This window comes from Phyllostomus hastatus, unplaced genomic scaffold, assembly GCF_019186645.2.
Source record: "Phyllostomus hastatus isolate PE091 unplaced genomic scaffold, TTU_PhHast_1.1 phas_contig_57, whole genome shotgun sequence".
NCBI classification, from domain to species: Eukaryota; Metazoa; Chordata; class Mammalia; order Chiroptera; family Phyllostomidae; genus Phyllostomus; species Phyllostomus hastatus.
Window position 1 is genome coordinate 3,162,248 of NW_025333912.1, and position 27,880 is coordinate 3,190,127.

At 38.1% G+C, this 27,880-nt stretch overlaps 2 protein-coding genes across 10 annotated transcripts; one reads left to right on the forward strand and one right to left on the reverse strand.

The window, feature by feature from the left end:
- Nucleotides 1-11,598, reverse strand: PPIL3 (peptidylprolyl isomerase like 3). 5 transcript variants are annotated; one of them, XM_045847638.1, is made up of 7 exons: nt 10,922-11,011; nt 10,430-10,493; nt 9,123-9,197; nt 7,492-7,585; nt 7,013-7,080; nt 3,580-3,698; nt 2-1,523 (listed from the first exon to the last, which is right to left on the reverse strand). In XM_045847638.1, exons 2-7 carry the CDS (start codon nt 10,436-10,438, stop codon nt 1,397-1,399), a joined length of 492 nt encoding a protein of 163 aa, XP_045703594.1. In that variant the 5' UTR covers nt 10,439-10,493; nt 10,922-11,011; the 3' UTR covers nt 2-1,396. The 5 variants fall into 5 exon arrangements, with proteins under 5 accessions (XP_045703593.1, XP_045703594.1, XP_045703592.1 ...); XM_045847636.1 differs by lacking the exon at nt 10,430-10,493 and adding an exon at nt 11,513-11,598 and having other exon boundaries at nt 3-1,523; nt 10,922-11,093; XM_045847640.1 differs by lacking the exon at nt 10,430-10,493 and adding an exon at nt 10,314-10,391 and having other exon boundaries at nt 6-1,523; nt 10,922-10,983.
- Nucleotides 11,208-27,880, forward strand: NIF3L1 (NGG1 interacting factor 3 like 1). 5 transcript variants are annotated; one of them, XM_045847632.1, is made up of 8 exons: nt 11,289-11,342; nt 12,918-13,084; nt 13,172-13,632; nt 14,387-14,549; nt 16,955-17,081; nt 18,713-18,851; nt 20,485-20,568; nt 27,266-27,880. In XM_045847632.1, the coding sequence occupies exons 3-8, from the start codon at nt 13,197-13,199 to the stop codon at nt 27,448-27,450; spliced, it is 1,134 nt and encodes a 377-aa protein (XP_045703588.1). In that variant the 5' UTR covers nt 11,289-11,342; nt 12,918-13,084; nt 13,172-13,196; the 3' UTR covers nt 27,451-27,880. The 5 variants fall into 5 exon arrangements, with proteins under 5 accessions (XP_045703586.1, XP_045703588.1, XP_045703590.1 ...); XM_045847634.1 differs by lacking the exon at nt 11,289-11,342 and adding an exon at nt 11,367-11,576; XM_045847633.1 differs by lacking the exon at nt 11,289-11,342 and adding an exon at nt 11,733-12,088.

Here is a 27,880-nt window from a genome sequence, read left to right on the forward strand (position 1 = left end):
CTATGTATGAGATCCTTATGGGTATAACTGAGCTGACTTTATAAGAATGAGCTCTAATAACCCAAAAATGACCATATTGACACTACTTTTAAAAATGGCAGGATTTAGAATAAAAATTGAGAGAATGCCAGTCAGTGCAGAATCAGGAAAAGCCTTTTAAAAGTGATGACAAAAACTTCAATGACATGTTTGGAGAAGATATCAGGGATTAGAAGTGGCAAAACAAACTCTGGCCTAAAATGGCCTTTAATACTAATTCTGGAAACCAAAATAATTACAAGGCTGAAACAAAATATGAGACATTAGTATAATTGGCACTTCAGTTTAGTGGAATGTATGTGTAAATGGTAACAAGAGGACAGCTACAAGTTAACTCTCAAACTCTAAAGAAAAAACCCAAAACATTTAAATAAGCCATCTGCAAAAATGACACAAACCAAAATATGTTTGGTTTTAGGAATACCCAAAATTTAAGGTAACCTAGGCAGTAAGTGGAACATGGTCCTTGATCAACTCAATGGTAGAGTCTGATAAATGCCCTGGTTAGGTAAGAGCCCTCTGGTCAAGGTGAAATGTTAGCAGAGCAGCTTCCATTTACTTAATACAGAACACTCAGTACATGCCAGAAACTTTACACACATTATTTTTTTTTTCAATTTTCACAATAGTCTATGGGGGAATTATTTATGAATGAGAAAACTAAACCTTAGAGATGTTAATTTGCCTAAAGCTACTACTAGGGTACAGAGCTATGATTCAAACATATACCAGGACTCTACAAATGGTATTCTTAACAAACTTATTGCATTTTTCAAATGGATCATCTGTAGAGCTTTATTGTGCAATATTTTAAAAGATATGCTTTAAAAAAATGTTCCATGGGCAAATCAGTTGGGAAATTCTGTGTGTTTACTGGAGTCTAGGATATCTCAGCCTTTATTATAAATCCGAACACCAAATAAAATAGCAAATGTATTGGCTGGCCTTTCTAGACCCTCTCTTTATCTTGTCCTTCCTCTTTCTAACTGCACAAAGTGAACAACGAATGGAAAATAATACTTCACGATGTGGACTAGATATAGTAGGAGTTTATAATTACGGCGCTCAAAATGACTGATTTGAGGCTCAGCATTTAAAAATGAATGTTTTTATGTAACAAAAATTAAACAGAATTTTTTAAAAAAAAACTAAAATACATTGGATAATAGTTATAGTAAAGAATATGCTCTAAGAGTGGGAATAAAAGCTAATTGGTTCCTTTTGGTACCACTAACTCAGAAGACCTTAGTTGTAAACAAGTAGGATGATGCAATCTATGACATAATTAAAACTGGGTAAACCACAACAGGTGTGTTCCTCAAAGAGTTTGGCAAGCATTTGTCCATGTCTATTAAAGCTACTGAGCAAATGGGTTGGCATGAATAGTTATATCCTTAATGTGCACATCATTAAGAGGTCGGTATGTCTTCTCATTTACTGGCAACTTCTCCAATTCATCTAGAGTCTCCAGACCATCTATTACCCTGAAAGAGAAACAAGATAATGAATGAAATTTTTCTCAGATTGAAACACAATATCCTAATACCTATATCAATTATAGTGTCCTTAAGAAAAAAGGACCATGTCTCATAGTTCTTTGAATTCCCTAGTTGAGTGTACAATAAAATATTGATTTGATTATCTACCACAGATATGGGCCAAAATTCAGAAATAAAAATAAAAATTCATTTTTATGCCCTCAGACAACAATAGGAATGGGTAGGAATATTCCCACCAAAGTACCTAAACATTGTATTCTGCCCCATTTATACAACATAGCTACCATGGGGCCAATATAACTAGTCAGATTTTCTTTGCTACAGGAAATACCTGGAGAAAGTATGTAAGGATGACACTATTATTATAAATACTGCCCTAAACTGAAGGTCTTTAAGTGGGTGGCCACTTTGCACTTGATTGCTTAAATATGGTGTTTTGAATTTTTGCTTTTATACAGTAAGAAAAAGCAATAGTAATAAAAATAGGAAGAGAGAAGATGAACAGTTAAGCCTATTTGCCGTAAGATCCCTTCATATTTCCATTAAGAAAAAGAAATATTGAGAGCTAGCCTTCAGATATATTCTCAAGTTAGTTTAACACATTTGCTTAAGAAAAGGTGGCGTTTTAGATTGTACCTCTTAGTAAAACTCAAGTCAATTCTCGAACTATATGTGTATTATGTATTTACATTTAATACTGGGATTCCACTAAAATGGCACTGTAACCAAAACCTTTTGATTTTACTCCCAAATGTATGACAATTAAGGCCTTTAAATTATAAGTTCTAAAGGCTTTCCCACCTTGTAGGTCAGTGAGAGAAACAAAGGATATAGGAAACAGATCTCAGGCACACAAGAGCATGCAAACTGAGCTAAGTCAAGTCAAGTAACAGGGACATGGCCTTTTCAAGAACTAGTGAAAAGCTGTATACCATCTTCCCAGAAAAGTGTGTGTGCATATACACAAAACATACAATCTCAAGAAGTCAGTGGACCTAAGGTTAAGAATCTTTGTTCTAAACCCTACAGTTTTGTCACAAATCCAGTAAGGTAAGTTCTGGTAATTACTGATCAGTAATTCTGACAGTGGGTTAAGGGAGAAAATAAAAGGAAGGGAATGTGGATTACCTACATACATACAAAGAATTCTATGGGCTGTAATATTTCATTAATTATTAATAATCTAAATTAGACATGAATATGAAATGAAAAAGAAAGTTGTAGTCTTCTATTTTTAATTAGCCTAACTTGGCATTCAAATTATTAAATAAAACAAACTCTAGAACTGTACCTTAGTTTGTTGAGTATAGTATTTGTTGAATCAACAGAGAAATTGACTGCCTGCTGACTTATAAATGCAGCTCCCAAGTAAACTTTATAATGGATATTCTGCCAGATATTGCTAAATACCTCCCTAGTATCCAGTTTCCCCTTCTTACAGAAACCTCATTTCATTGAGAGTCTGGCTGAAAAACATTTCCTACTCTTCTTTGTAGGTAAGGATGGCCACATTGCAAAGTTCTGGGTCTTTTAAGAAAAGTCTTTAAAAAGGGGCAGACTCAGCTGGGCAGGCACCTTTGGCCCTTACTCCTTCAGTCTGCCTGGAACACAGATGTTCTGGAGCTGGGCTGCCCGTATTACGACCATGTGGTCAGCTTGGGTAGAAGATAAAGATGGTTGAGAAGAAAGACAGAGGCCCCTAGAACACTGGTGACACCACCCCAGTCCATCTTGTTTAAGCCCCTGTTTTTCAGATCTTAGTTGCTGCAAAATGCTATTCTCAGTGAAAACAGGCACAATACTGTTAATTTGCATAATGAATCTTAAAAAATTATTAACCTCTCTTTTACGAAATCAAGAAATTGAGGTGCAGCAAAGTTATAACTTCTCAAGGTCACAGGGCTGGTAAGTGGTGGTCTTAAATTCCAGCTATGTTTAGTTCTCATACTGCTCTTTCAATATTAGTTATGCTACTATCACAGCCACTCATATGCATCTCTTATAATGAAATTCCAAAGAAAACCATAACCAGAATACTCACTTTCCAAATACTGTGTATTTCATGTCCAAATGTGGCTGCTTGCCATAGGTAATAAAAAACTGAGATCCATTGGTATTTGGGCCATTATTAGCCATAGATACAACACCTCTAACATTGTGCTGAAAAAGTTAGACCAAAGTATTAATTTGTATTTTAAATAAATATTCCAAGTACAGAAATAAAACAAGATGTGCATTCTTTAACTTCCCAATATTTAAGGAACCAAGAAAACATTAAATCAGCTTCTACTTGGGCAAACGCAAATGTTCAGTTGCTATATTATTGTTATTTCCAAAAACTTATGTGTAAGTTGTTTCTATATCAAATCATATCCCCTAATTAATTTTATTTTCAGTTTGGAGAAGTATAGCCACAAGCACTTTTAGTAATACCAATGTATAATAGAAATAATCCTTACATTTATATTAAGGGACAGTGTGCTGGTATGAAATGATCAGGCAGACAATAAAACCAAAATCCCCATAATCTCTTCACACATACACTGGACTCTGGCTAGTTTCTTGATCTGTAAAACAAGGGAGGTTGGGCTAGTTGTGGGGTTTATTCGTAACTTAAATGCTCATGAGGGTCAGCAGATAATGAATTGATAAGTGGGCAGAATGTAAACACTAGGGAGTGATGGAGTGTGGCTAGAGGAATAATATATCTCCTGCCTAATGGCATTAAAAAAATGTTTTTTAACCAATGGCCAGAGAGAATGCATCTATGGGTCTTCCACCCACTGGCAGTTAGTTCATAACCCCAGGACTAGATGATGGAAGGAAGGTCTCTTCCAGCTCAATATTTGTGATACTATTTGTTGTACAAGGGACTGTATACAGGAATTAAAAGACTTTACTGGTAAGATTGAAGACATGACAGACCCATGTTATAGGGAGGTGCCTCAATATAAAAATACACTATAAATAACTTCAATGATTAGTCCATCTTTAGTTATTTACCAGGGACACTAATGAGACAAGCAACAGAGATATGTATTCCCCAATTAATTTCATTTTCGCTTTGGAGAAGTACAAGACTTTTAGCAATATCAATGTATAATAGATGCAGCTACATCAAGATATTAATGCTTTATTGTCTCCTTAAAAGGTGACTACCAATCAAATGTAACCTTTGATACACACAAGACTATATATACCACTTGTAATAAAGCAAGTACCATTAACTTATTTCTACGCTTTAAGAATTAAGATTGAGTAAACCTGCATATGTTTCTGTGCTCCTCTCATGTAGTACCTTAGCTTCTCCAAGGAGAAACCACTATTCTAATATCTTTATATGCCTACATAATATACACTTGATTCCTGAATGGGTCTTGAACATGGGTTTGAATTATGTGAATTCACTTATATTTTCTTAAATCTGCAGTTGGGAGTCTGTAGATTTGGAGAAAGAACTCTATGCATTGTACACATACAGTCCCTTACTTTATTTATATAAGAGACGAGCATCCTTGGATTTTGGTATCCACAGGGGTGGAGTAGGAGTATCCTAAAACCAATGCCCCATGGATACTAAGGGATAAAAGTCATACATGGATTTTCAACTACACAAGGAGTATAGGTACTCTTATCCCCTACATTGTTCAAGGGTCAATTGTATTGTTTCCTTTTCCTTGTTTCTGAGCCCTATAAAATAGTATCATACTATTTGTATTCTTCAAGGCAATATTCTCTACATTATTATGTTTCTAAGATTCCTACATGTATATATAGCTGTAGTTCTGATTTTTTTTACTGCTGTATATTTCACTCCTGTATATACTACAATTTGTCCATTCTATGATCAACAGACATTTGGGTTGTTTTTAGCTTTTTGCCATTAAAATACTACTCTAGGAACACTTTTTTACGTCTTTCCTGATGCACATACACACGTTTTCTAGGGTAAAGACTTGGGAAAGGAATTGCTGGGTCAGGGTATGTAAATATTCAAAAACACATCCTCAACTCTGATATATAAATAAGTGATTCTTAATCCTGGATGTTGTGAGAATTAACAGAGAACCTTAACATATAATTAAGGTCCTAATCAGTCCTACTGACTATTTTTCTCTATATTCATGAGGAAGAGTAGATAAGGCCCTAATTTGTTATGTTTTTAAAACTTACTGCTGAGTCTGTAACAGCCAAGGTTGAAAACCACTGGTATAGGATTACAGATTAGTGTTATGAAAGCTGTCATTAATTAGTGCCTAAAATGTTTTCTTTCTAATTCAGGAAAAGGATGACTTTGTAAATAATTTACCACCTTCCAACCTCAATTCCTATAACAAAGGTAGTATTTCTTTATAACAGAAAAGCAAAAACATAAAATAAATTACTCCTAGTCTGATCATCCAGAGATAAAGACTGCAATAATTTTTTTTTTTTTCCAGAAAATGTCCCGGGTATATTTTAATGTAACTGAAATATAATATGCTAAATTACTGATTGAGGGGAATTTGTTGCTTTTTTTCTAATTATAAAATTACCATTCTATAGAAATGCTAAGTTTAAAAGACCACATAGTCAAGTGTTAATGGATATTATCTCTGGGAAGTTGAACTGATTTTTTTTTTAAATAGGCATGCATTGTTTTTTTAACTTTAGGAAAAAAATACAAGAAAATTCTTTTAAAAGTTTTAGAAAGCCCCAGCTGGCATAGCTCAGTGGATTGCACATGGGCCTTCAAACCACAGAGTCACCGGGTTGATTCCCAATCAGGTACATGCCTGGGTTGCAGGCCAGGTCCCCACTGGGAGGCAAGTGAGAGGCCACCACGCATTGATGTCCCTCTTCCTCTCTTTCTCCTTCCCTTTCCCTCTCTCTAAAATAAATAAATAAATAAAATCTTAAAAAAAAAAAAAGAAAAACTTTTTAGAAAAAATATGATAAAGACAGTAAAAATCCCTAATTTTAATGTGATAAATATTTATATACACTTCTCTTTAATTTCACAGAGCTCTACTGCAGACATTAAGTAACATTAATAAAGGAATATTCAAACATCCAACAGCTGATGATAAAAGTTGGAGACTGATAACGGCAATATTGCAACCAGAAGGTCTGATAGTCTTTCCTCCCCACTCTCAAAAAAGGCTAATGGTTCGTGTCATTCAACATGAATTTTACAGTGAGACATTAAGTACCTTCAGTACAATATATTGCTGATTAAACATTTCAGGCTGGACCCAAAGATGAGCTCACTTAATATCAAGGTCCATGTGATGGTGAGACTCCAGAATATATTTTAGGCTAGATATGCTATTTATATTTTTTCTCTGATATCATTTATCAAGTGTGCAGAAACTACAAAAAAAATGTATATCTGTTCACTAATGATGTTACCTTGTGTTGCAACAACATATGTATCAAAGTTTCCAAATGTATAGATGGCATGAGAAAATAATTCTGAAGCATTGGGGACGTACCTTAAGATATTCACTGTATTCATCCTCAAATTTCTTGCCCCAGATACTGTTACCTCCTCTTCCAGTACCTGTATTACAAAACAAATAACACAAGTATCTAATTATAGAATGGGTTTATTTCCTAAAATTTAAGGGCTGGTTTAAAGTATAACTCTTTAAATACAAATAAAATGTGACTCGTCCTCTCTCTTTAAGTTTATTTTTTATTGTATTCTTTCCCATTACCATTTAGATAAGTCCACTCTTCCTCAAATTTCATTTTATAAACCAGAAAAATAAAATGTCTCTATAAAAAAACTCTCCTTATGAATATTATTCATATTTTAGAGCTAGTTGCTAGTAGCTTTAGCTTAAAAATTGCTTGTTATTATAAGGTAGATCAATTAGAAAAACTCTACATGCTTTCATTTTTCTATTCTTTGTCTACCCCCCTCTTCACACTATATACCACTTCTCTATATTTTAATGGAGGAACTTACCTGTGGGATCTCCTGTTTGAACCATGAAGCCCTTTATATTTCTATGAAATATACAGCCATTGTAGTAATTACTGGCACAAAGAGCCAGGAAATTCTGAAGAGAGTAAAAATAATGATTGAGAAATGATGTGGCAGAAACACATTTAAGATAAAGAATTAACTATATTTACTGAAAACACTTTAACAGCATATTTAAACTATGTCCTTCAGGCATAGTTTAGGCATATGTCCTTTAGGCATACTTTGGATGATGTTGCTTCACTGCCCAAAGCACTTTAATGGCTCCTTTCAGTTTTTGGAAGAAAATACAAACTCCTAAGCAGGACCTAATAAGTCCTACATGACCTAGCCTACCTCTACATGTCATATGATAATGACCCCTTCCATGTTGCTTACTATGTTAACCCCATCAGCCTTCTGAAAATTCATCCCAAAGAGACAGGCCTTCCCATCCTGAGGCCTTTGTACCTGTTATCTCTATACCTGGAATGTTCTTTTTATACATCTTTTCTTGGAGATGCTTTCATTACCTTGCATACTCAGTTTAAGTATAACTATCTTGGCTAGGCCTGCCCTCACATTCTTTTAAATATTTTTTTCCCCATTATTCTTTCTCCCTTTTTTTTAAAGATGTTTATTTATTTACTTTTAGACAGAGGGAAAGGGAAGGAGAAAGAGAAAGATACATCAGTGTGTGGTTGCCTCTCACTCACCCACTCCTGGGGACCTGGCCCACAACCCAGGCATGTGCCCTGACTGGGAATCGACCCAGCAACCCTTTGGTTTGCAGACTGGCATTCAATCCACTGAGCCACACCAGCCAAAGCCCCCATTATTCTCTGTTTCAACATTTTATTACCTTTAAGGCATTACCACCATCTAGAATTACTTTTTTTTCTAGAATAAATCTGCCCCCACCCCCTGCCTATCTTCCCACCTAGAACATCAGCTCCACGAGAGTTAATGTCTTTTGTTCATCACTGTATTCCCAGACACTTTCAAGACAGAATTTCATAAATAGCTGTTGAATGATTACACACACACACACACACACACACACACACAGTTGACTCTTCTTCCTTCTAGCCTTGTCATTTATTTTTTATTTATTTTTTTAAGATTTCATTTATTTTTAGAGAGGGAAGGGAGGGAGGGAGGGAAAGAGAGAGAGACAGACAGACAGACAGACATCAATGTGCGGTTGCTGGGGGTTATGGCCTGCAACCCAGGAATGTACCCTGGCTGGGAATCGAACCTGGGACACTTTAGTTCCCAGCCCGCGCTCAATCCACTGAGCTACGCCAGCCAGGGCTCTAGCCTTGTCATTTAAACAAGTGAAATAATGTAAGAGAGAGTTCTCTTACCTGATATCTAATGATTACTTATATTTCCTAAGAAAAAATGAGCCAGAATAGAAAGATACCAGTCACTCCTGTAGACATCAGGAAGGGTAATTGGAAATTAGGCCAGAAATTATGATGGCTGGTTTTTCCTGACAATGGTTTTATTTTATACAAAAGTGGGTTTTTCTCTCTTTTTTGGATGTGGTTGACTTTTTAAAATTATTTAATTTCAAAATGGTTATCCTGTTGCATTAACTCATTTTTTAATTTGTACATAACAGTACTCACTTCACAGGCTTTGGGTGTCCTCTCACAGAAGATTTCTATTTTAATATCACCTACATCTGTATGCAGTGTTACCGACTAAAAGGAAAAAGAATGCAAGAACAAATGAGATTTCTTCAGGGGACTTTACGCACCGTATGATTTCCCTAACTAGATATTAAAGATGACAATCTAAATAAAAATAGACAGAAATACTCTTTCAGAGATGATCTGTCCACATAGCAGCTATGCGAGATTAAGTTGTATTCCTTCAAAGTTGCTTCACTAGTAGAAAAAAACTTCAGAAGATAAATATAAAGGTTAGGGTAAAGTGGTATTAATGCTAAAAATTAGGGAGCAGATATTGTGATGGAAGTAATTATTTTAAGTTTGAATTTTCAGCAGTAAATATAAAAACAATTGTAATGTGAAAACTATTGATTTAAATGGCATTCACCATCATTTATTGAAAATGGTAAGAGAATGACTTTTGAAACATAATTTTCACCATTCCCCTTACGTAATTTAATTATGAATGACAGGATTAAAAATTATTCCTTTCTCAACTAAAGACAGGACATAGAAAACATCTGTGTTTCCAGATTCTAAATGTGCACTAAATAACCACAATATTTTTTTTCCCTTGGTTCTCTTTATTCTGGCTCTTTGTTTGCCTTATCTGTTACTTTGGTAGCTTGAATACTCCTTTTTTAGTTATCCCATTGAAGAAAGAAGGGAAATTATTATTCTGGGGCTTCCTTTTACATTTTTCTTCTTATTACAATAGTATCTAGCTGTTAGAGTATGGCCATGTATCTATGAAGATACAAAGCAGGAGTCAGGGTGGGGGGGGGGCGCGTTATTCTACTTGCTGTCTACTTCAAGCTCAAGCTGCCCACCTTGATACTGAGCAAAAGTTTCCAATTAAAATTTCAACACCTGGGCTATACTCTTCTGCTCCTCCTCCTCCCCCTTTTCATCTCGATCTACCCTGTAATCAATCTTTTTCTATAAAAGGTAAATTCTGCATGTTTTAAGTCAAAATATAAATTAAAAAGTAGTTTTGCTTTTTGTTGAGAACCATTTTTCATTGTATGCTTCTATAGCTTATTGCTTCTCTGTCTTGCCATTGATATTGCTGTGCAGTTTTATTTCCCTTGACTGAATTTCTAAAATTTACTTATGAGACAGTCATAAGAATTCTATAGAACTTACCATTTTTCTTCTTGATGGTTACTTTTACTTAATTTCTCCCAGTCTCATCTAGAGAAGCTCAAAAACGAATCTCCATTCCCAAAAGAAAAAAATAATTACGTTCATTTTTCTCTTACCTCACACATGCTTATTTTTACTGCATATGTAAAAGATAAAGTCTCGAAGAGCAGCCCTCTCGCCCTAGTAGTAAAAATCCGGTCATAGAAGTGATGAAGAGATGCTACCCGACTTAAGCTTCTCAACCTCTTACTTCCCCTGTTCACTCTTCTTCAAGATCCTCCTTGCAAGTCCTCCAACAAGCCAACTATCATACATTACGGACTTGGGTCTCTTGACTTCTGTGCGGCTATTTTCCTCCCCTCCAAGTTTCTGCTCCCAAGTCAGGTCTCACTGACTTGACAACTATTCTAAAGTGCCTTGATCCTAGTACTTTTCCTATTTTCTTTTCCCCATAACACTTATCTCTAATATACCATATACTTTGTTAATTTAAGTGTGTTGTTTGAACATCACCTTCTCCACCCTGAACCCACCCGAATTAGCCCAAGAACTAAAACACTCAACGCTCTCCAAATCCAGAAAGAATGAGAGCGTTATCCCATACTTACTTGCCCACTTCGGTAAGCAGAGCTGTTGCTAAAACTTTCAGAAAAGGTGAATTGCAGATGCCCCCACAGGTGTGTAGATTCGAAATTAGTTTCTTCAGGCCACCGGAAGCTGAGCACGGGACTCATTAGAGAGAACGCCTCTCGTGGGCTCGCCTTCGCCGCCGCCCCGCCTCTAGCTCAAACCAAGACAAGTAGAACTAGGGATACATGTAATTTATCTCCACCGGGAACAATTTTGACAGTGAAAGGAAGCTCTCTCAACACTAGGACGGGAAACCCGGAACTACTTTAGGCAACTCCAGAGTTTCCTTGGGCTCAGAGGTAAAATGGGAAGGACCAGTTCCGTTCCCAGCCTATTCCCACAATGCTTTGAGGTGCCGCGCGGTTTGGAAGTGACGCGGGGGGAGTCTTTCCAGAACTGGTAAGTCTTGAGCGTTTTAAATTTACTGCGGACCGTGGTTCGTGCAGGCATTGGCTGTTTTCCTAGCGCTCCCTCAAAAGAGAGCAGGAGAGAAGATAGGGGCAGAAAACTGGCTTGCCGCATGAGAGCATGGGACTCTTGGAGCAGGGGTCTTGAGTCAAGGGGCTTACCGGCTGTGCCACCTGGACTCTTCATCATCCCGGAAAAGGCCTGAATACGAGGGAACGAAAAAAGGTGCAGTTTGCAGGCTGTAAAGTGGGACCTACTTAATAACAAACAGTGCTGACTCTAGGTCAGGTGTTGTCGCCAGCTTTACGTTTAAATCATGTGACATTGTGAGCCTGGCATTTCCAGTTCTTAAGAGGTGTAAATTTGTTGCACAGCTGTCTGGCTGTGGGAGGTCAGTGTAGTTTTAGAGTCGGTGCTCTTATTCAACATGCTGTGCCGCCTCCTATTGTTGTTAACGGGCATCAAGCGACACATTTCCTAATCTGAAATAAGGGGCGTTCTGTTATTTCCCAGGGCGCTTTCAAATGTAACAATAAGTAACACAAGGATGGATGGCCCACTAAAGTTTCACTTTCGCTCTTGCCAGATTTAGAAGAGTCTGGAGAGTGGAATACTACCAGGATGTGAAATATGGAAAGTGAAAGTGGTATAAATAAGGACATTAGACGATCTTCCTAGGCCCGGGTGGTTAACAGAGGTGCCACATCACTTCAAATCATATATTGAATAAGTAACAGGTGCTTACACCTCATATTAAATATTTTAGCTGTAGAAATGTTTTAAAAATTGCTTTTGAAATTATTGGGTTATGAATATTTAAATTTACAACTGGCTATGCTTTCTCTTTCATTATTGTGCATACTATTGTATGTATTGCTTTTCTTCAAAAACGGAAGTGTTCGTGGATACCAATTTTAAGAATGGAGTTGACAGTGTTATCTTTTGTGGATACAACTGTCTAGAGGGCTTACAGACTCTGGGCACTCTGCCACCTTAGAGCCTAGCCTTCCTGTAGCAGGTGTTGGTTCAGAGGCAGCAGCTCTGCCTTTTCCTGCCTCGACCCAGCCCATTTGGAGTGACATGTCTGTGCACCTTATGAAGCACTTACTATTTATATATGTTGTTATTTTTTTTATAAAGTACTTTTTCATACTAATATATACCACCCGAACTCCAAATTCTGCTCTGATGGGATAGGGGGACTATATCAGTGTGTGCAGTAAGCATTTAGTGCTGGCCTGTGTTGGTAATACTGAGATATATAAAGGATAGTTCCTATTTTCTGGTGGCACTAGTATACTGGGGAGACAGACAAAGAGGAATATAACATTATGAGGGTACGAGGGCAGAATGGGGTCAGACAGGGAGGAGGGAGACTCTGAAAAGGAAGGTTTGTCAAGAAAGGCTTTATTTAGAAGTTGAAGGGGATTTGGAAGGAAGGGTAATATTTAGAGAAATGGAGAAGGCAGGAGAAAATAGGGATTGAAATAGGGATGGGAAGAACAAGAGCAAGGGTGTGGTAGAGGCTGGGGAGAACGGGGTAACCGTTTGTGTTTTGTGTACCAGGTTTGTGCCAGGTGGCTCATACATATGAATCTATTTGCTCCTCTGGACAGTCTGTGAAGTAGGTTGTAGTGTTTCCACTTTATACATGAGGAAGCAGGCTCAGAGGTTAAATGACTTAGCTAAGGTACCACGTGCTGGTAAGTGGCAGAGGCAGTATCTGAAACCAGGTATGTATGATTGCTCTTTTGTTCCTGTTTTGCAAAGTTCCAGGCCCAAAGTGTACATGTGTAGCATTTTCTGTATTTTGACTTCAGATACTCAGTCTTACCTGATTTCTGCATGTTGTCATCTCACATACGACTGCTCCCCACAACAGTTCGCTTTGTTCAATCCCTGATCCACAATCCTTCCTCTTCCTGTATGGATTTGAAGGCTCTCCTTTCCTCCTTGAATGACTTTGCATCCCTCTCATTTGCTGAGAGTTGGGACAATGTTGGATTACTGGTGGAACCAAGCCCACCACACACTGTAAACACACTCTTCCTGACCAATGACTTGACTGAAGAAGTGATGGAGGAGGCGCTGCAAAAAAAGGCTGATTTCATTCTCTCCTACCATCCGCCTATTTTCCGACCCATGAAGCGCGTAACCTGGAAAACCTGGAAGGAGCGCCTGGTGATCCGGGCTCTGGAGAACAGGGTCGCTGTTTACTCTCCTCACACAGCCTATGATGCTGCACCCCAGGGAGTCAACAACTGGCTGGCTAAAGGGCTTGGTGAGAAGCCTCTTCATCTCTCATGTTTCATGTTTTTCCCTAGAATGTCTTTACAGTAGAATTTTAACTGTTTTAGATGCAGGGCCATTATTCTATGTTTAAATAATATATTTAAAAATAATGTTGCTGAAATTGGGCGATTAAATTGCATTTGAAAAATAAAATTATTATTATTATTCATGAATAAGGAGAGCATAGGAAATCTCTGCTCCACTCAGCTTTGTGATTCCTCACTCATGTAGTATAGTACCTACCACTTGAGCACTCTAAAGTGCTTGTTAAATTGAATTGAAAGCTCAGGCTTCTCCAGAATATACTTAATATATCACTCAAATAGACATCAGAGTTTTAATGAGGGAATTCAGCATATGTGTTTTAGCTTTATTTTTAGTAAGTGTTTATAGTTTATGCATTTTGGCCTAAAGCTTTTATGAAGATATAATCTGGATTGATGTAGTCAGGTGGATATGAACAATTGCACCCTGAGTCTGTCTTGTCCAAATGTTTTTGATATTTAAGAGTCTCCTGGAAAATAATTCTGAAAATACATTTGATTTTGTGTATCTGTATTAAATCCCTCATTTTGGGTCTGTTGGATATATGTGTAAAGGATATGTATATGTGTATATAGTGTATAAATATCTGAGAATGAATTTTTTTAAAAATACTAATTTTTTGTGTTTTGCCTATGATAGTTTATCTTTTTAATTTAAAAAGACCACAAAAACTCCATTATCCTACAATTTTTTTCTAGGAGTTTGCACCTCGAGGCCCATACTTCCTTCCAAAGCACTTAACTACCCAACGGAGGGAACACATAGAGTAGAATTTAATGTTGACCACACCCAAGACCTGGACAAAGTCATTGCTACAGTGAAAGGAGTTTCAGGTGTTTCTGTCACCTCTTTTTCTGCTAGGTCAGTATATTTTTCTCTTTTTTGGTAGATATTTATTTGTTAAGGATTGTCCTTACAAATTCTGTAATTCTGGCATTTAGGTTTGAAACAAATTATTTTCTCTGGCATGGGTTTACAAAACTGTGTGCTACTTATTTGGGTCCTCAAGGAGAACTACAGGAGCTTTTCAAAACAATAAAAATGATAACACTACTTCCTGGGTGGGAGGGACTAAACTATACATATTGTATACAGTATTTCTCATATTCCTGGTAATGGTGAAAAGTAGTTGTATATACTTTAGGGGATAAGCATACCCCGGAGATACTGTGGGTTTGGGTCCAGACAAGCATAACGGAGTATAGTAATAAAGTGAGTTGTAATCTTTTTGCAGGTGGAGCGTCTTGCTTTCATTTTATAAAAATCATAACACCTCTGAAGCTCAATAAAATGAAGTATATCTGTATATAGATAAATCCTGGTGACATACTGATAACATAGGTGTACTTTTATCAGCTCCCAGCAATCAGTGATTCCCAAGCCCTTTAAAGAAGAAATACGTTACAGCGCCTCTCATAAGAGGCACGTATTTATTTAGGACAGGTATCAAAATGTTGCTTCTTAGGAGATTTTCTTTTAGGTTAATTTATCTTATAAAAGACAACTTAGCCCTGGCTGGCATGGCTCAGTGAATCGAATATCGGCCTGTGAACCAAAAGGTCAATGGTTCTATTCTCAGTCAGGCCACAAAGATAAATATAATGACTTTTTAATAAAATGGAACTCTGTGTCAAGCTACACCAAAAAGTGACTTTTTTGATGAGTTGCTTAAGTATAGATACCTCATAGTAAAACCATCACAAATGTTCTCTAACAGTATGGGAGAATTTCAAGAATTTCAAGAAAAATTATTTATAGGATTTTGCATAGATTCCAGTCATGGATTTCCTTTACCATATTGAAATACTGTGCAAGTACAGAAATTAAAAGAAAATTATATAAGTAAAGCATGAAAAATTAAACAATACAAAAATCCTCCTTGTCCCTTCTACTCAATCCGAGTATCTTCAACTCAGGCCACCTTTTTTCTTGCTTTCAGAAAAGTGGGTATCTTTCCAAGCACATACAGAGACATGAAGAAATATATAGTTTGGTTTTATTCATTGTTCTCTTAATTAAATGGTACAACGTATTTACCTTTTTACTAACAAGATATCTCAGGGATCTTTCCGTGTAGGTATATAAGATCTCTTTTTAACTGCTGAGTAATGTTTCTTATGGATGTACTGTCGATTCTTTAAACATTCTTCTTCCTTACTGATGGACTTTAAAAAAAAACTTGCATATTTAGTTTGGCTCTGGTTTTACTGTATTACAGGTAATGTCTGGGTTTTACCATCAATCAGGGCCCAGTCATGGTTTTTGCTTTTTATTTTCAAAGCTCCATGGATGATTACAGTATTGGCAACTACACATCCAGATTATATTTTAAGATGCCTTTTAGTTCTACAATAGAATTTTTATTTAGAGTTTATGATTAAATACAAAACTTTCTTTAAAAATATTATTTATTTATTTATTTCAGAAAGTGTGGGAAGTGAGGGAGAAAAAAGGGAGAGAAATACCAATAGATCGGTTGCCCCTCGCACGCCCCCAACTGAGGGCCTGGCCCACAACCCAGGCATGTGCCCTAACCAGGAATGGAACCAGCAGCCTTTCAGTTTGCAGGCTGGTGCTCTATCCACTGACCCTCACTAGCCAGGGCCAAAACTTTCCTGATGCCAGTCTTTCTGAAGAAACTCAACAGCATTGCTTCTCAAAGGGCAATTCAGGGACCCCTTGCATCTTTGTTAATAGGGTACTTATGAAAAATGTAGATTTTTGGCTTCATCCCAGGTCTATGTAATTAAAATGGGGTTTCCCTGAGGATTTGTCCAGGAAATTCTTGTATGCAGTGATGTTTGAAAATTAACTTCTCCAGGGCTTTACAAAGAATTCAGTTTGCCTTGGCCCATTCATAGATGTTGTTTCACTGGATCTGTAAAAGGGTCCAGCAGCTGTCATTTTAGGAGGCAATGCATGACTGGGTTAAGAACAGTTAGAGCAGAGATTTCAAGGTGAGGTCCTCGGGTCAGCCACGTCAGCACCACCGGGAACTTGCTAGAACAGTAATTCTCAGACTCCTCCTAGACCTACTGAATCAGAACAGGGGGTGGGGCCCAGCAGCCTGTGATTTAAATCATCCACAAGGTGATTCTGGTGTATTCTAAAGTTTGAGAAACACTATTCTAGAAAATAATTTGGTTTTGGATTAAATCCTAAATTCTATATAAATCTAATCTATTGTAGGAGATTGTAAAAGACAGATTATTTAAAATACATTTTGTTTATATTTATCCTAAACCAGTGGGTGATTTTTTTTGTAGGACTGATGATGAAGAACAAACACGGATCAGTTTGAATTGTAGTCAGCAGGCACTGGTGCAGGTGGTGGCTTTTCTTTCCCAGAACAGTGAGCTTTATCAGAAGACTGAAATTCTGTCACTGGAAAAGGTAATAAAAATATCTTATATCGCTGAGCATTTATGTTTGGCAAATTCACTTGTAAATTGTTAGATCAGTAGGCTATTAACTTATCTGAAGAAGCACCAAGTGATGATGATGAGGGCATAGTCCTTGGAAAATATATTCAGAAAGGGAGACATCCCAGGAATAGAATAATGTTGGTCCTTGCCTTATTGGGCTGCTTCCACCCATTTGAGCTGCTGTAACAAAATACCACAGACTAGATAGCTTATAAACAACTTTATTTCTCCCAGTTCTGGAGTCTGAAAAGTCCAAGATCACAGCACTGGCAAATTTGGAGTAGTGTCTGGTGAGAGAGCCCACTTCTAATTCATAGATGTACCTTTTATGTTCTCACATGCTGGGAGGGACTAGGGATCTCTCTGGACTCTCTTATAATGCACAAATTCCATTTGTGTGGGTTTTACCCTCATGATTTAAAGCACCCCCCAAAGGCTTCCCCTCCTAACACATTTGGTGGTTAGGTTTTCAACATGAATTTTGGGAGAACAGAAACATTCAGACCATGGTTGTAGTCTTCATTGACAGAGACTCTTATAGTTTGGTCTCTTATTTTATGCCCTCCGTGTGAACCCTTTTATTTACTCCTTTAACTTAACAGTCATTTGTATGATGATTCCTATGCCTTTACTTTGTGGCTCAGTATGATTTCTTAAGTTGAAAAATTGAAACAAACCCATATTTCCAACTAGTTTCTAGACATTTTCCATTTACAGATCCCACAAGTATTTCAAATGACAATAAATATATACAAATATCCACCTTATCCTCACTTTTCTTTTTTCTGTTTCATCAGTGGCATCATCATCTACCTTATTTTCCAAGTTTCCATAGCTCTCCCTGCCCCTGTAAGTCCAAGCCCTGCTGATTCTGTACCCAAATCTATAATATATTTCTCCTCTCTATTTACTTTGCCACCAAAGAAGTTGAAAACTTTCATATTCCCTCACTTTGAATGTGAGTGATCTGTTAAGGAAGCACACACAGGAGACAATGCAGACTTAGTGTACGAAGTGTTTCAAGACTGGCTGTGACCTGCGTCTCCAGCTGCTTCTCAGTCACCATCCCCTGCTCTGCACACCAGTGATACTGCTTTTGGATCTGTCCTCAGTGTGCTCTCTCACACTTTGACACCTTTGTACATGGTCCCTGGTTAGACTGCCTTTCCACCTCTCACCCTCTCCCTGTCTTTCCATACTGCCCTTGATGTCCCTTCTCCTTCAACTCCTCTCTTGTCTGTCTGCAATACTCAAGTTCTTGTAAAACCTTTGATTCTCCCTTTTCCAAGTATCCCCACCCCCAAGACCCATTTTATTTATTTTGCCATTCCTTTGTGCTCTCATTAAAAAATAGTACCTGCCTTGTATTTAAACATGCTTATTATTATTTATTTAAATATCAGTCTTACCAGGAGACTATGATTTCCTAGAAGTCAGAGAATATTTTTGTGAGATTTGGGTACAAACTTTAGCCTGGAGCTGGCTGTAGTGAGCTCATAGTGTGCGTGTCACATTGATCTCAGCATTTGCTCTTTGTTCCATAGGTTTGCTTTCTAGGACTGATGATGGACAGTTTTTATGACTTCTGTTTCTCCTCAGCCTCTGCTTCTGCACACTGGAATGGGACGGTTATGCACACTGGATGAACCTGTCTCCTTGGCAACCATGATTGAGCGAATCAAAAGGCACCTAAAACTGTCACATATTCGCCTTGCTCTTGGGGTAGGGAGGACCTTAGGTAAATGTCTCTTTTATTTGTCCAGTATCCATACTGTTAATGTTGGGCAAAAGCTGAAACTCTTGACTATTAATGTAAGTGAAAGAAAGCCTGTTAGCAGTCACGAGAATGACTGACTGGTTTGTTATCAATCAGGGTAGTCTAGGTTGTGCTGTGGTAAACATCTCATTGACTTTGACAAGATTTATTTTTCCATCACACTCTGTTCATCTCAAATCAGCAGGGGAAACATGCCCATTGTAGGCTGGTTGCTGTTGCAGAGGGAAAGTTTTAGAGAATCTTAATCATTCTAGCCTAGAAATGAACTTTTGTTTAACTCACAGTCCAGAGTTAGTCACATTGCCCAACCTAACCCAAGTTGGGCATGAAGTACCATCCTACCATGTGCCAGGAAATTATGACAGATCCAATTGCCATGCAAATCTTGGCATTTTAACAATATTGGTGATATTTTATACTGTAGTGCTACTAAGTGAATTGACTCCCTGCAGTCCCTGAGTGTTGTAGACACTGTCTTGTCTTTTGGCTTTTCCCATTACTTTGGGGAACAGAAGGAATGAACAAGACATTTGTTGGACCCCTGCAGTTTGCCTGGCATTGTACTGAGTGTCTGATGTAGGTGGGCTCCTGCTGCAAAGGAGACCAGAGGTTGTGAGTGTGAATTCTGAGTGTCTTGGGTTCAAATTTATCTGTCCTATTTGCTGCATGATTTTGACAGGTTATTTAACCCCTTTGGGTCCTGGTAGCCATGTCTGTAAAAACGATACTAATAATAAAAACCTAATTCAGCGAGGTAGATGTACGTAATCCAAGTGACAGGGCACAGTGCCTGGTATACGTTAAGTGCAGCAAATGCTAGCTATTAGACCTGTGGTAGGTATTAGTGTTCCCATTGCACCACTGAAAACAGCAAGGTTCAGCGAGTTAAGTAACTTATCCGAAAGTCCATAGTTGGATCAAATAACTCATAAGAGTTAATTTCCAAAGAAAGTAGTTGCCAGAGGTGGTATTTGACTTCTGATCCAGCTTCAAAGCCCCTTCTTTGAAATAGCCCTATTGTAATCTAGGATGACCACTAATGAAGTATCCATCCTGGAAACCTAAGTGCTAAATACTTGTCAGATTTTGCTTGAAGTTCCTGTTATTTCACTCTTTTGAAGATGCTCTTTTTAAAGTAAATACAATATTTAAAAATGTGTCAAAGCCATTTTTAGCATTCCTCTAACTAGTCCTTTTAGTTCCTCTGCTTCCTCACCTGAGAACTGACATAGTACATGCCTACCTCTCCCTGTTGCCTGGGGACCCAGGTGAGGTTACTTTACCTAGTACTGTGCCAGTGAAGTCTGGAGCTGTACTATTAGCATTATTCAGTGGTGCCTTGCATGGGCTTGTGCAGCCATATACATCCAAGGGAATAATAACCTTGCCTTGGGTTAGCTATGCAATACCAAAGAATAATCTGTTAGCCTATATGAAGACACGTTTTGTTGCTTTTTAAAATTCAGTGAGCAAAATTCATATACTGGTGATGAGACCAGGAGTGAAATCTGCATTAGGGTTCTTGGTGCAAATTCTAACATTAAAATGAAGGGGAACTGTAAAGTACTGGTCTCTTATTTCCTTTATCTTGAAGCATCCCAAGTCAAAGTTGTGGCTCTGTGTGCTGGTTCTGGGAGCAGTGTTCTGCAGGGGACAGAAGCCGACCTTTACTTCACAGGTAGGACAGCCTTTGTGTCTTCTTTCTACCCTTTTGCGTATCCTTCCCCAACCTTGGTTTCTTTTCTTTTCTTTTCTTTTCAGACTGTAATTATTTATTTTTAGAGAAGGGAAGGGAGAGCCATAGAGAGGTAGAGAAACAGCAATGTGTGGTTGCATCTTACACGCCCCCCACAGGGGACCCAGCCTGCAACCTAGGCATGTGCCCTGACTGGGAATCAAACCTGCAACCCTTTGGTTCCTAGGCCAGCATTCAGTCCACTGAGCCATACCAGCCATGCCCCAACCTTGGTTTCTTTTTACAAGTTAAAAAATAGCAAATTTTATGACAGCACCTGGCATATAGATGGATCTAATAAATGCTTTTTGAACCTGAACTAAATAGGAACTACACCAAAATTGAAGATGTACCATTTCTTTGTGGAGGGGAAAAATCATTTAATAGTTTATTAGAATATTTAAAAACACTGATGTTTAGCATTTATTTAACCCATCTTCTTCCTAAACATGATTTCTCTGAGATTTCATGTTACTTTCTATGCCTTAGGTAGAAAATGGTGCCTCTTACTCAACCCTAAGTCAATCATCAGTTCCTATTAGTTTAGCTCCAAAATTTTTCTAGGGCCTTTCCTGTTCTATCCAGGTATCATCACCTACTTGAAGAACACCATCAAATCTCTAATCTTAATCTTCCACATACTCCCCCAAATTTAACTTTCTTTTTTTAAATTATATTTTATTGATTATGCTATTACAGTTGTCCCAATATTTCTCTATTTGCCCCCCTCCACCCAGCACCCCGACTCCCTCAGGCAGCCCGCACAGCATTGTTCAGGTCATGCATGTAAGTTATTTGGCTACTCCATTTCCTATACTGTACTTTACATCCCCATGGGTATTCTGCAAATTACCAATATGTACTTCTTAATCCCCTCACCTCTTTACCCATTCCCCTACTTCCCCCTCCTATCAGGCAACCTTTTCCTTAAAAAAGTCCCTTTAACATTTCCTATAATAATGGTTTGGTGATGATGAACTCCTTTAGTTTTTTCTTATCTGGGAAGCTCTTTATCTGCCCTTTGATTCTGAATGATAGCTTTACTGGGTAGAACAGTCTTGGATGTAGGTCCTTGCTTTTCAAGACTTTGAATATTTCTTGCCAGGCCCTTCTAGCCTGCAAAGTTTCTTTTGAGACATGAGCTGACAGTCTTATGGGAATTCCCCTGTAGGTAGCTAACTGCTTTTTTCTTGCTGTCTTTAAGATTCTCTCTTTATCTTTAAGCTTTGGCATTTTAATTACGACATGTCTTAGAGTGGGCCTCTTTATATCACTCATAATTAGGATTCTCTGTACTTTCTGAACTTACATGTCTATTTCCCTCATCAAATTAGGGAAGTTTTCTTTCATTATTTTTTCAAATAGATTTCCAGTTTCTGGCTCTCTTTTCTCCTTCTGGCACCCCTGTGTTGTGAATGTTGGCCTCTTGAAACTGTCCCATGGGCTGCTTACACTATCCTTTTGTAAATTCTTTTTTCTTCTTGTTGTTCTTAGTGGCTTTTTTTTGCTTCCTTATGTTCCAAACCATTGATTTGATTCTCAGCTTCATTGACTCTACTGTTGTTTCCCTGTAATTTGTTCTTTGTTTCAATTAGTGTATCCTTTGTTTCTGACTGGATCTTTTTTATGCTACTGAGATCCTTACTAAGTTCCTTGAGCATCCTTAAAGCTAGTGTTTTGAACTCTGCATCTAGTAGCCTGCTTGTCTCTAGTTTGTTTAGTTCTTTTTCTAGAATTTTGTTCTGTTCTTTCATTTGAGCCATGTTTCTTTGTCTCCTCATTTTGGCAGTCTCCTGTGTTTATTTCTATGTAAATACTAAGTACAGCTGCTATGTCTCCCGGGCTTGGTATAATAGCCTAATATAGTAGGTGTCCTGGATACCTAATATAGTAGGTATCCAGTAGCATAGCCTCCTCTATTAGGGTATTCAAGGTGTATGTACCGTGTGGGTTGTGTACACCCTCCTCTTGTAGTTGAGCCTTGATTGATGTTGGCATGTCCAAGGTCAGCCACCACCTGTGTTCTGTCCAGGGTCACACAGCATAAGCTACAAAGCAATTTGCAGGAGCTGCTACTGGTATTGGGCTTGGAGGTGCCTAGGCAAGGCCAAAGTATGAACTATGGCTGGCTGCTACTAGTGGTGGGCTTGGGTCAACTTAGCAAGAGGTATGGGGGCTTGCTGAAGCCAGATGCTGCTTGTTTGAGATAATTAAGGAAAATCTGAAGTGTGGGTGAAGACAAGCCATTCATATGGAAAGGCCACTGGAAGCAGCTTGGGTAGGCCCAAAAGTTGGGTGGAATAGTGCCTCAGGGAATCACCAGAGTGGGACAAGCAGTGTGAGCCAGGTTGATGGAGTCTCAGACTTGTTGCCCACCAGCCAGCTCTGTGGCTTTGTGATGGGAGGCTCAGAAAGGGAACCATGGCCTCTGCCAGCACTTCTGTCTGGTACAAAGCTGCCCTCCCAGCTCTTACCCTGATGCCAGACAATTCATTTCCTCCCTGTATGTCTCAGATGTTTTTCAATCTGCTGCTACAGTGCTAAAGCTCAGAGGGAGTTAATTCTGAGTAAGTCTGTGCATGGGCCCTCTCAGAGGAACTGCCAGGGAGTCCATAGTATCTGTCTTACACAGCCTCAATCCCCACTGGTTTTTGCAGCCAGAAGTTATGGCGACTTCATTTCCTTGCACTGGATCCCTGGACTGGGCAGCCTGATGTTGGGCTGGGACCCTTCACTCTTTAAATATCCCTTCCTATTTGTATCTGCTACATGTGTGTGTGGGACCAGCCCGTTCCATGTCTCTGCCCTCCTACCAGTCACAGTGTAGTTTCTATTCTAACTCTGTAGTTGTAGGACTTCCATTCAGCTCAATTTCTGATGGTTCTAAATGGTGGTTGTTCTATAGTTTTAGTTGTACGTTTGATGTGGTTATGCGAGGAGAGGAACTGTGTTTACCTGTGTCAACACCTTGACTAGAAATCTCCAAAATTAACTTTCAAAAGTACAGATTTGATGGTGTATAATATTCTGGCTAAAAAACGTTTGGTGATTTCCATCGTCTGTGCTCCTGAAGCCTGAACGTTTCATCTTCTTTCATGCAGCCTTTGCTTATGCCGTTTCTCTTGCTAGACCTTTTACTTGCCACTTTCTTTGTACTTCTAGAGATAAGCTCAAAGAAACCTCCTAGAATCTTTTTCTGCCACTCTCTGACTCCTGCCCCTGATGGTCATGCCTTCCTCTCCAATCCCTGCCACTTTGTCCTTAACCTCTGATTGCATTTCTGTTGGACAGTACTGTTTGGCTCCCCATCTGCACACTGACTTGTAACATGGCTCATCATTCCTCCAGAAGTTTTGGAGGCACTTTGTACACTTGGCTGCTACCAGCTGCTTTTCCACCTCTGCTCCTCCTTAGTGTTAGGAGAGAGTTAAAGATCTCTTTTCCTACTTCCAGAATAAAGACTCTAGGGTCTTAACCCTCTGGCCATTCCCTGGGTACTTCTGTGCCTTTTCATTACTGTGCCTCTCCTGCCTCCCACGATTTATTACCTAGCGCACCCTCTCACAAAGGCTGATATACTTGGAATATTGTCACATCCAGAAGCATAGAGGTCCAGCTTCTGAGCAAGCCTGATGTAATTGCTCTTAACCCACTGAAAATATACACAACCATTATCTGCTTTCTTTTCTCTCTCTCTGAAGATGTAACATTTTTATAAGCCCTCAATCTTGTACCAGATTGAGATAAACTTTTAATGTGTAGGCAATTTGACAGAATAATTTATAGCATGGTGTGTGACTCTAACATTTTACTTTGAAGGAAATTAAGAGCTTTAGAACAGCTGCAGGAATAGTACAATGAACTCTTGTATGCCTTCACTTAGATTACTAATGGGTATATTTTTCCATGTTTGTACATTCTCTCTGTGTACATATTATATATTTGTGTATAAATAAATATATATATTTCCCCCAAAACTGTTTTGTAGTAAATTGCAGATACAGTGACATTTTACCCTTAAACAATTCAGCATACATCTCCTAAGAACAAGGACATTGTCTTATATGACCATGGAACAGTGATCAAATTCAGGAATTTAAGCCTGGTTGGTGTGGCTCAGTGGATTGAGCACCGGCCTGCAAACCAGAAGGCTGCAGGTTCCATTCCCAGACAGGGCACATGCCTGGGTTGCAGGCCAGGTACCTAGTTTGGAGCCTGCAAGAGGCAACCAATTAATATTTCTCTCCCTGTTGTTCTCCCTCCCTCCCCCTCCTCTAAAAATAAATAAATCTTTTTTTAAAACTTAGGAATTTAATATTGTTAAAACATTTATTTAATGTAAATGTTATATATTCTATATATATATAACTCTATATTCAGATTTTGCTAACTGATCAAAATTTGTAGCATTTCTTTTTCTAATCAATATACAATCAGTGATCACACACTGCATCTGGAATAATTCCTTAGCTTGTCCTCAGAGCACTGACATTTTTGAAGTGCATAGGCCTTTTGCTTTGGTATATATTTCTCAGTTTGAGGTGTCTGATTGTTTCCTTGTAAATAATGACTTTTGAAACGTTTTTTTAATTATAAAGCAATATGTGCATCAGATAAATTCACACAGTTCCAAAATGTTGAGATGTCCTTCCTATTTACTTGGGGAAATAGAAAAGATCTTAGTATCTGCCTGACTTTAGATGTCTATAGTCTGTGAGGCATCACTTCAAATATAACTCCAGGAATGAGAAGCACAGTCAGAAGACCAAATATACAAATATACACCTCTGCTGCTATTCACCACCTTTCCATTGAGCTTGACCTGGAATTAGGTTATTAAGGATAATATCCTAGAAAGACCAGGAGATGGGGAACTTGCTTCTTGCAGATGCTGCATAAATTCTCACTTGCCTTCTTTCCCACCACTGTGCCAAGTTTTTCTTTCCTTTGCTTTTGATTACAGCTCTTACTGTAGGGTCTCCATGGATTTTCCCACTTTCTTGCCTTTTGCAGCCAGTGCACTTATAATAATCCCAGGCAGCCAACTTGCCTTTCCTAAAGCATGGCTTCTAACTGGGCCACCTTCGTGTCCTTTTCTCCTTTTATTTTATTATTTATTATAGATTAAGATGTCTTAAAAGGTGTTTGAATAAAAAAATATTCTTTATAATGAAATGACACATATGGGGGCATGGAAATGTGGGCAATTAAAAATTTGGGGGGGTGAGGTGGCCTGGCTGGTTGGGTTAATCATTGTTCTGTACACCAGAAGGTTGCAGGTTCATCCCAGTCAGGGTGCATACAGGGAGGCACCTGATCAATGTTTCTCTCACATTGATATTTTTCTCTCTCTCCCTCCCTTTCACTCTGAAATCAACAAAAAATATCCTTGGGTGAGGATTTTTTAAAAAACACTTATTTTCTGGGGGGGGGGGGACCCTTTTTTCTAAGAACCTTTTCCTCTTATTTTTTATACCTTTATATTTCTATATATATTTTTAAATTATGCTTTTTATGAACAAGCCAAATTTTGCACAATATATTTTTGTTCTTAAATTAGAAGTCATCTGATTCATAAATAGTGTTTTTAAAAATTCAAAACAACCCCTGGCTGGCGTAGCTCAGTGGATTGAGTGCGGGCTGCGAACCAAAGTGTCGTAGGTTCGATTCCCAGTCAGGGCACATGCCTGGGTTGCAGGCCATGGCCCCCAGCAACCGCACATTGATGTTTCTCTCTCTCTTTCTCCCTCCCTTTCCTCTCTGAAAATAAATAAATAAAATATTTAAAAAAAGATTTCTTTAAAAATAAAAAAATAAAAATAAAAATTCAAAACATTCGCTTTAGCTGGTGTGGCTCAGTAGTTAAGTGCTGGCCTGCGAATCAAAGGGTCACCAGTTCAATTCCCAGGCTGGGGCACATGCCTGGGTTGCGGGGCCAGGTCCCCAGCGGGGGGCGCACAAGAGGCAACCACACATTGATGTTTCTCTCCCTCTCTCTCTCCCTTCCCCTCTCTAAAAAAAAATAAAATAAATAAAAAATCATAAAAATTCAAAACATTTGAGTTCTCCCAAAACTTTTTTGCAGAAGATGAGATGCTTACCCAGCAGTAACAGATTTCTAGGAATTTTGCCTGCATCAAAGGAAAATACCATTTTTAATTTAGATATAATATGAAGCTCATTTCATCTTTATGAAGTAGACTAAGGTTGATCCTAAAAATTTTGGTAATCACAAAGCATAAAGGAGTCTTCTGGAAAGTATGCCTAGGATTTTCTTGAAGTATTTGTTATTTAATATTACATAGGAAAGAAACTTTTTGAAGCCCAGTTTTATTTAGCAGGTCATCTATTTTGTGGAAAAAATTTGAGTGGGCATTCTTACAGGTCTAGTTCTGGCAGTATTAGATACTGTTGGATATGCAAGTTTGGATACTGGTCTTGCATCTGCCAAGGAGAAAGAATTTAGAATTCTCAGAATGTCTGTCTTTTTTAAATTGGAGGACATGTAAGAAACCATACATAAATTTCTACATTTATATGTGAAGTTCTGCTGTATTACATTTGCTTCACACAGAATGATTCAGCATTCCACCAGTTCTGTGTCTAATCTTTAAGTATTTGCTCTTTCCTTTGCTGGCAGGTGAGATGTCCCATCATGACATTTTAGATGTTGCTTCCCAAGGAATAAATGTTATCCTCTGTGAACATAGCAACACTGAACGAGGCTTTCTTTCTGATCTTCAAGATATGCTGAGTGCTCATTTGGAGAATAAGGTTAAGATTATCCTGTCTGAAATAGACAGAGACCCTCTTCAGGTGGTATAATGCATACAGGAACAGAATGACAATCTACAGATCATCTCACTCCCAATTCAAACGCACAACACGAATCAGTAGTTTGTACCCTTCTGGAAGAACATTTTAGAATATATATTGTCATTTCTGGTTTGTTAATTTTCACCAAATGTTTTATAGTTTTTAGTATAAAAACTATAATGTAATGTTATTAAAGTAAAAATATTCATTATGAAGAACAAAATAAAGGATCTGCTCATGTACTGATATGCCAGGGATTTGGAGAAAGCAGCCCAGGAGTTCTGGCAATGATGGAGACATGGGTAGAAACGCTTTACTTCCTTGCACAACCAAAAGAACAACAACAACAAATTTAAAAAAAAAAAACCAGCACTGCCAGGTATTCTAACTTCATGGAAGTCTGACAACCAAGGAATGAAACATTCATCCATACTGGTAG

What these genes read in the sequence shown, in the direction of transcription:
- PPIL3 (XM_045847636.1), bottom strand. Translation starts at nt 11,047, where the DNA reads ATGAGTCCCGTGCTCAGCTTCCGGTGGCCTGAAGAAACTAATTTCGAA. An exon ending in GGACACCCAAAGCCTGTGAA is followed by an intron (nt 7,586 to 9,122) that starts GTGAGTACTGTT and finishes TACTCTCTTCAG; the next exon opens with AATTTCCTGGCTCTTTGTGC. An exon ending in AAATACACAGTATTTGGAAA is followed by an intron (nt 1,524 to 3,579) that starts GTGAGTATTCTG and finishes TTTCTCTTTCAG; the next exon opens with GGTAATAGATGGTCTGGAGA.
- NIF3L1 (XM_045847630.1), top strand. Translation starts at nt 13,197, where the DNA reads ATGTTGTCATCTCACATACGACTGCTCCCCACAACAGTTCGCTTTGTT. An exon ending in CTGGCTGGCTAAAGGGCTTG is followed by an intron (nt 13,633 to 14,386) that starts GTGAGAAGCCTC and finishes ATTTTTTTCTAG; the next exon opens with GAGTTTGCACCTCGAGGCCC. An exon ending in GTCACCTCTTTTTCTGCTAG is followed by an intron (nt 14,550 to 16,954) that starts GTCAGTATATTT and finishes TTTTTTTTGTAG; the next exon opens with GACTGATGATGAAGAACAAA.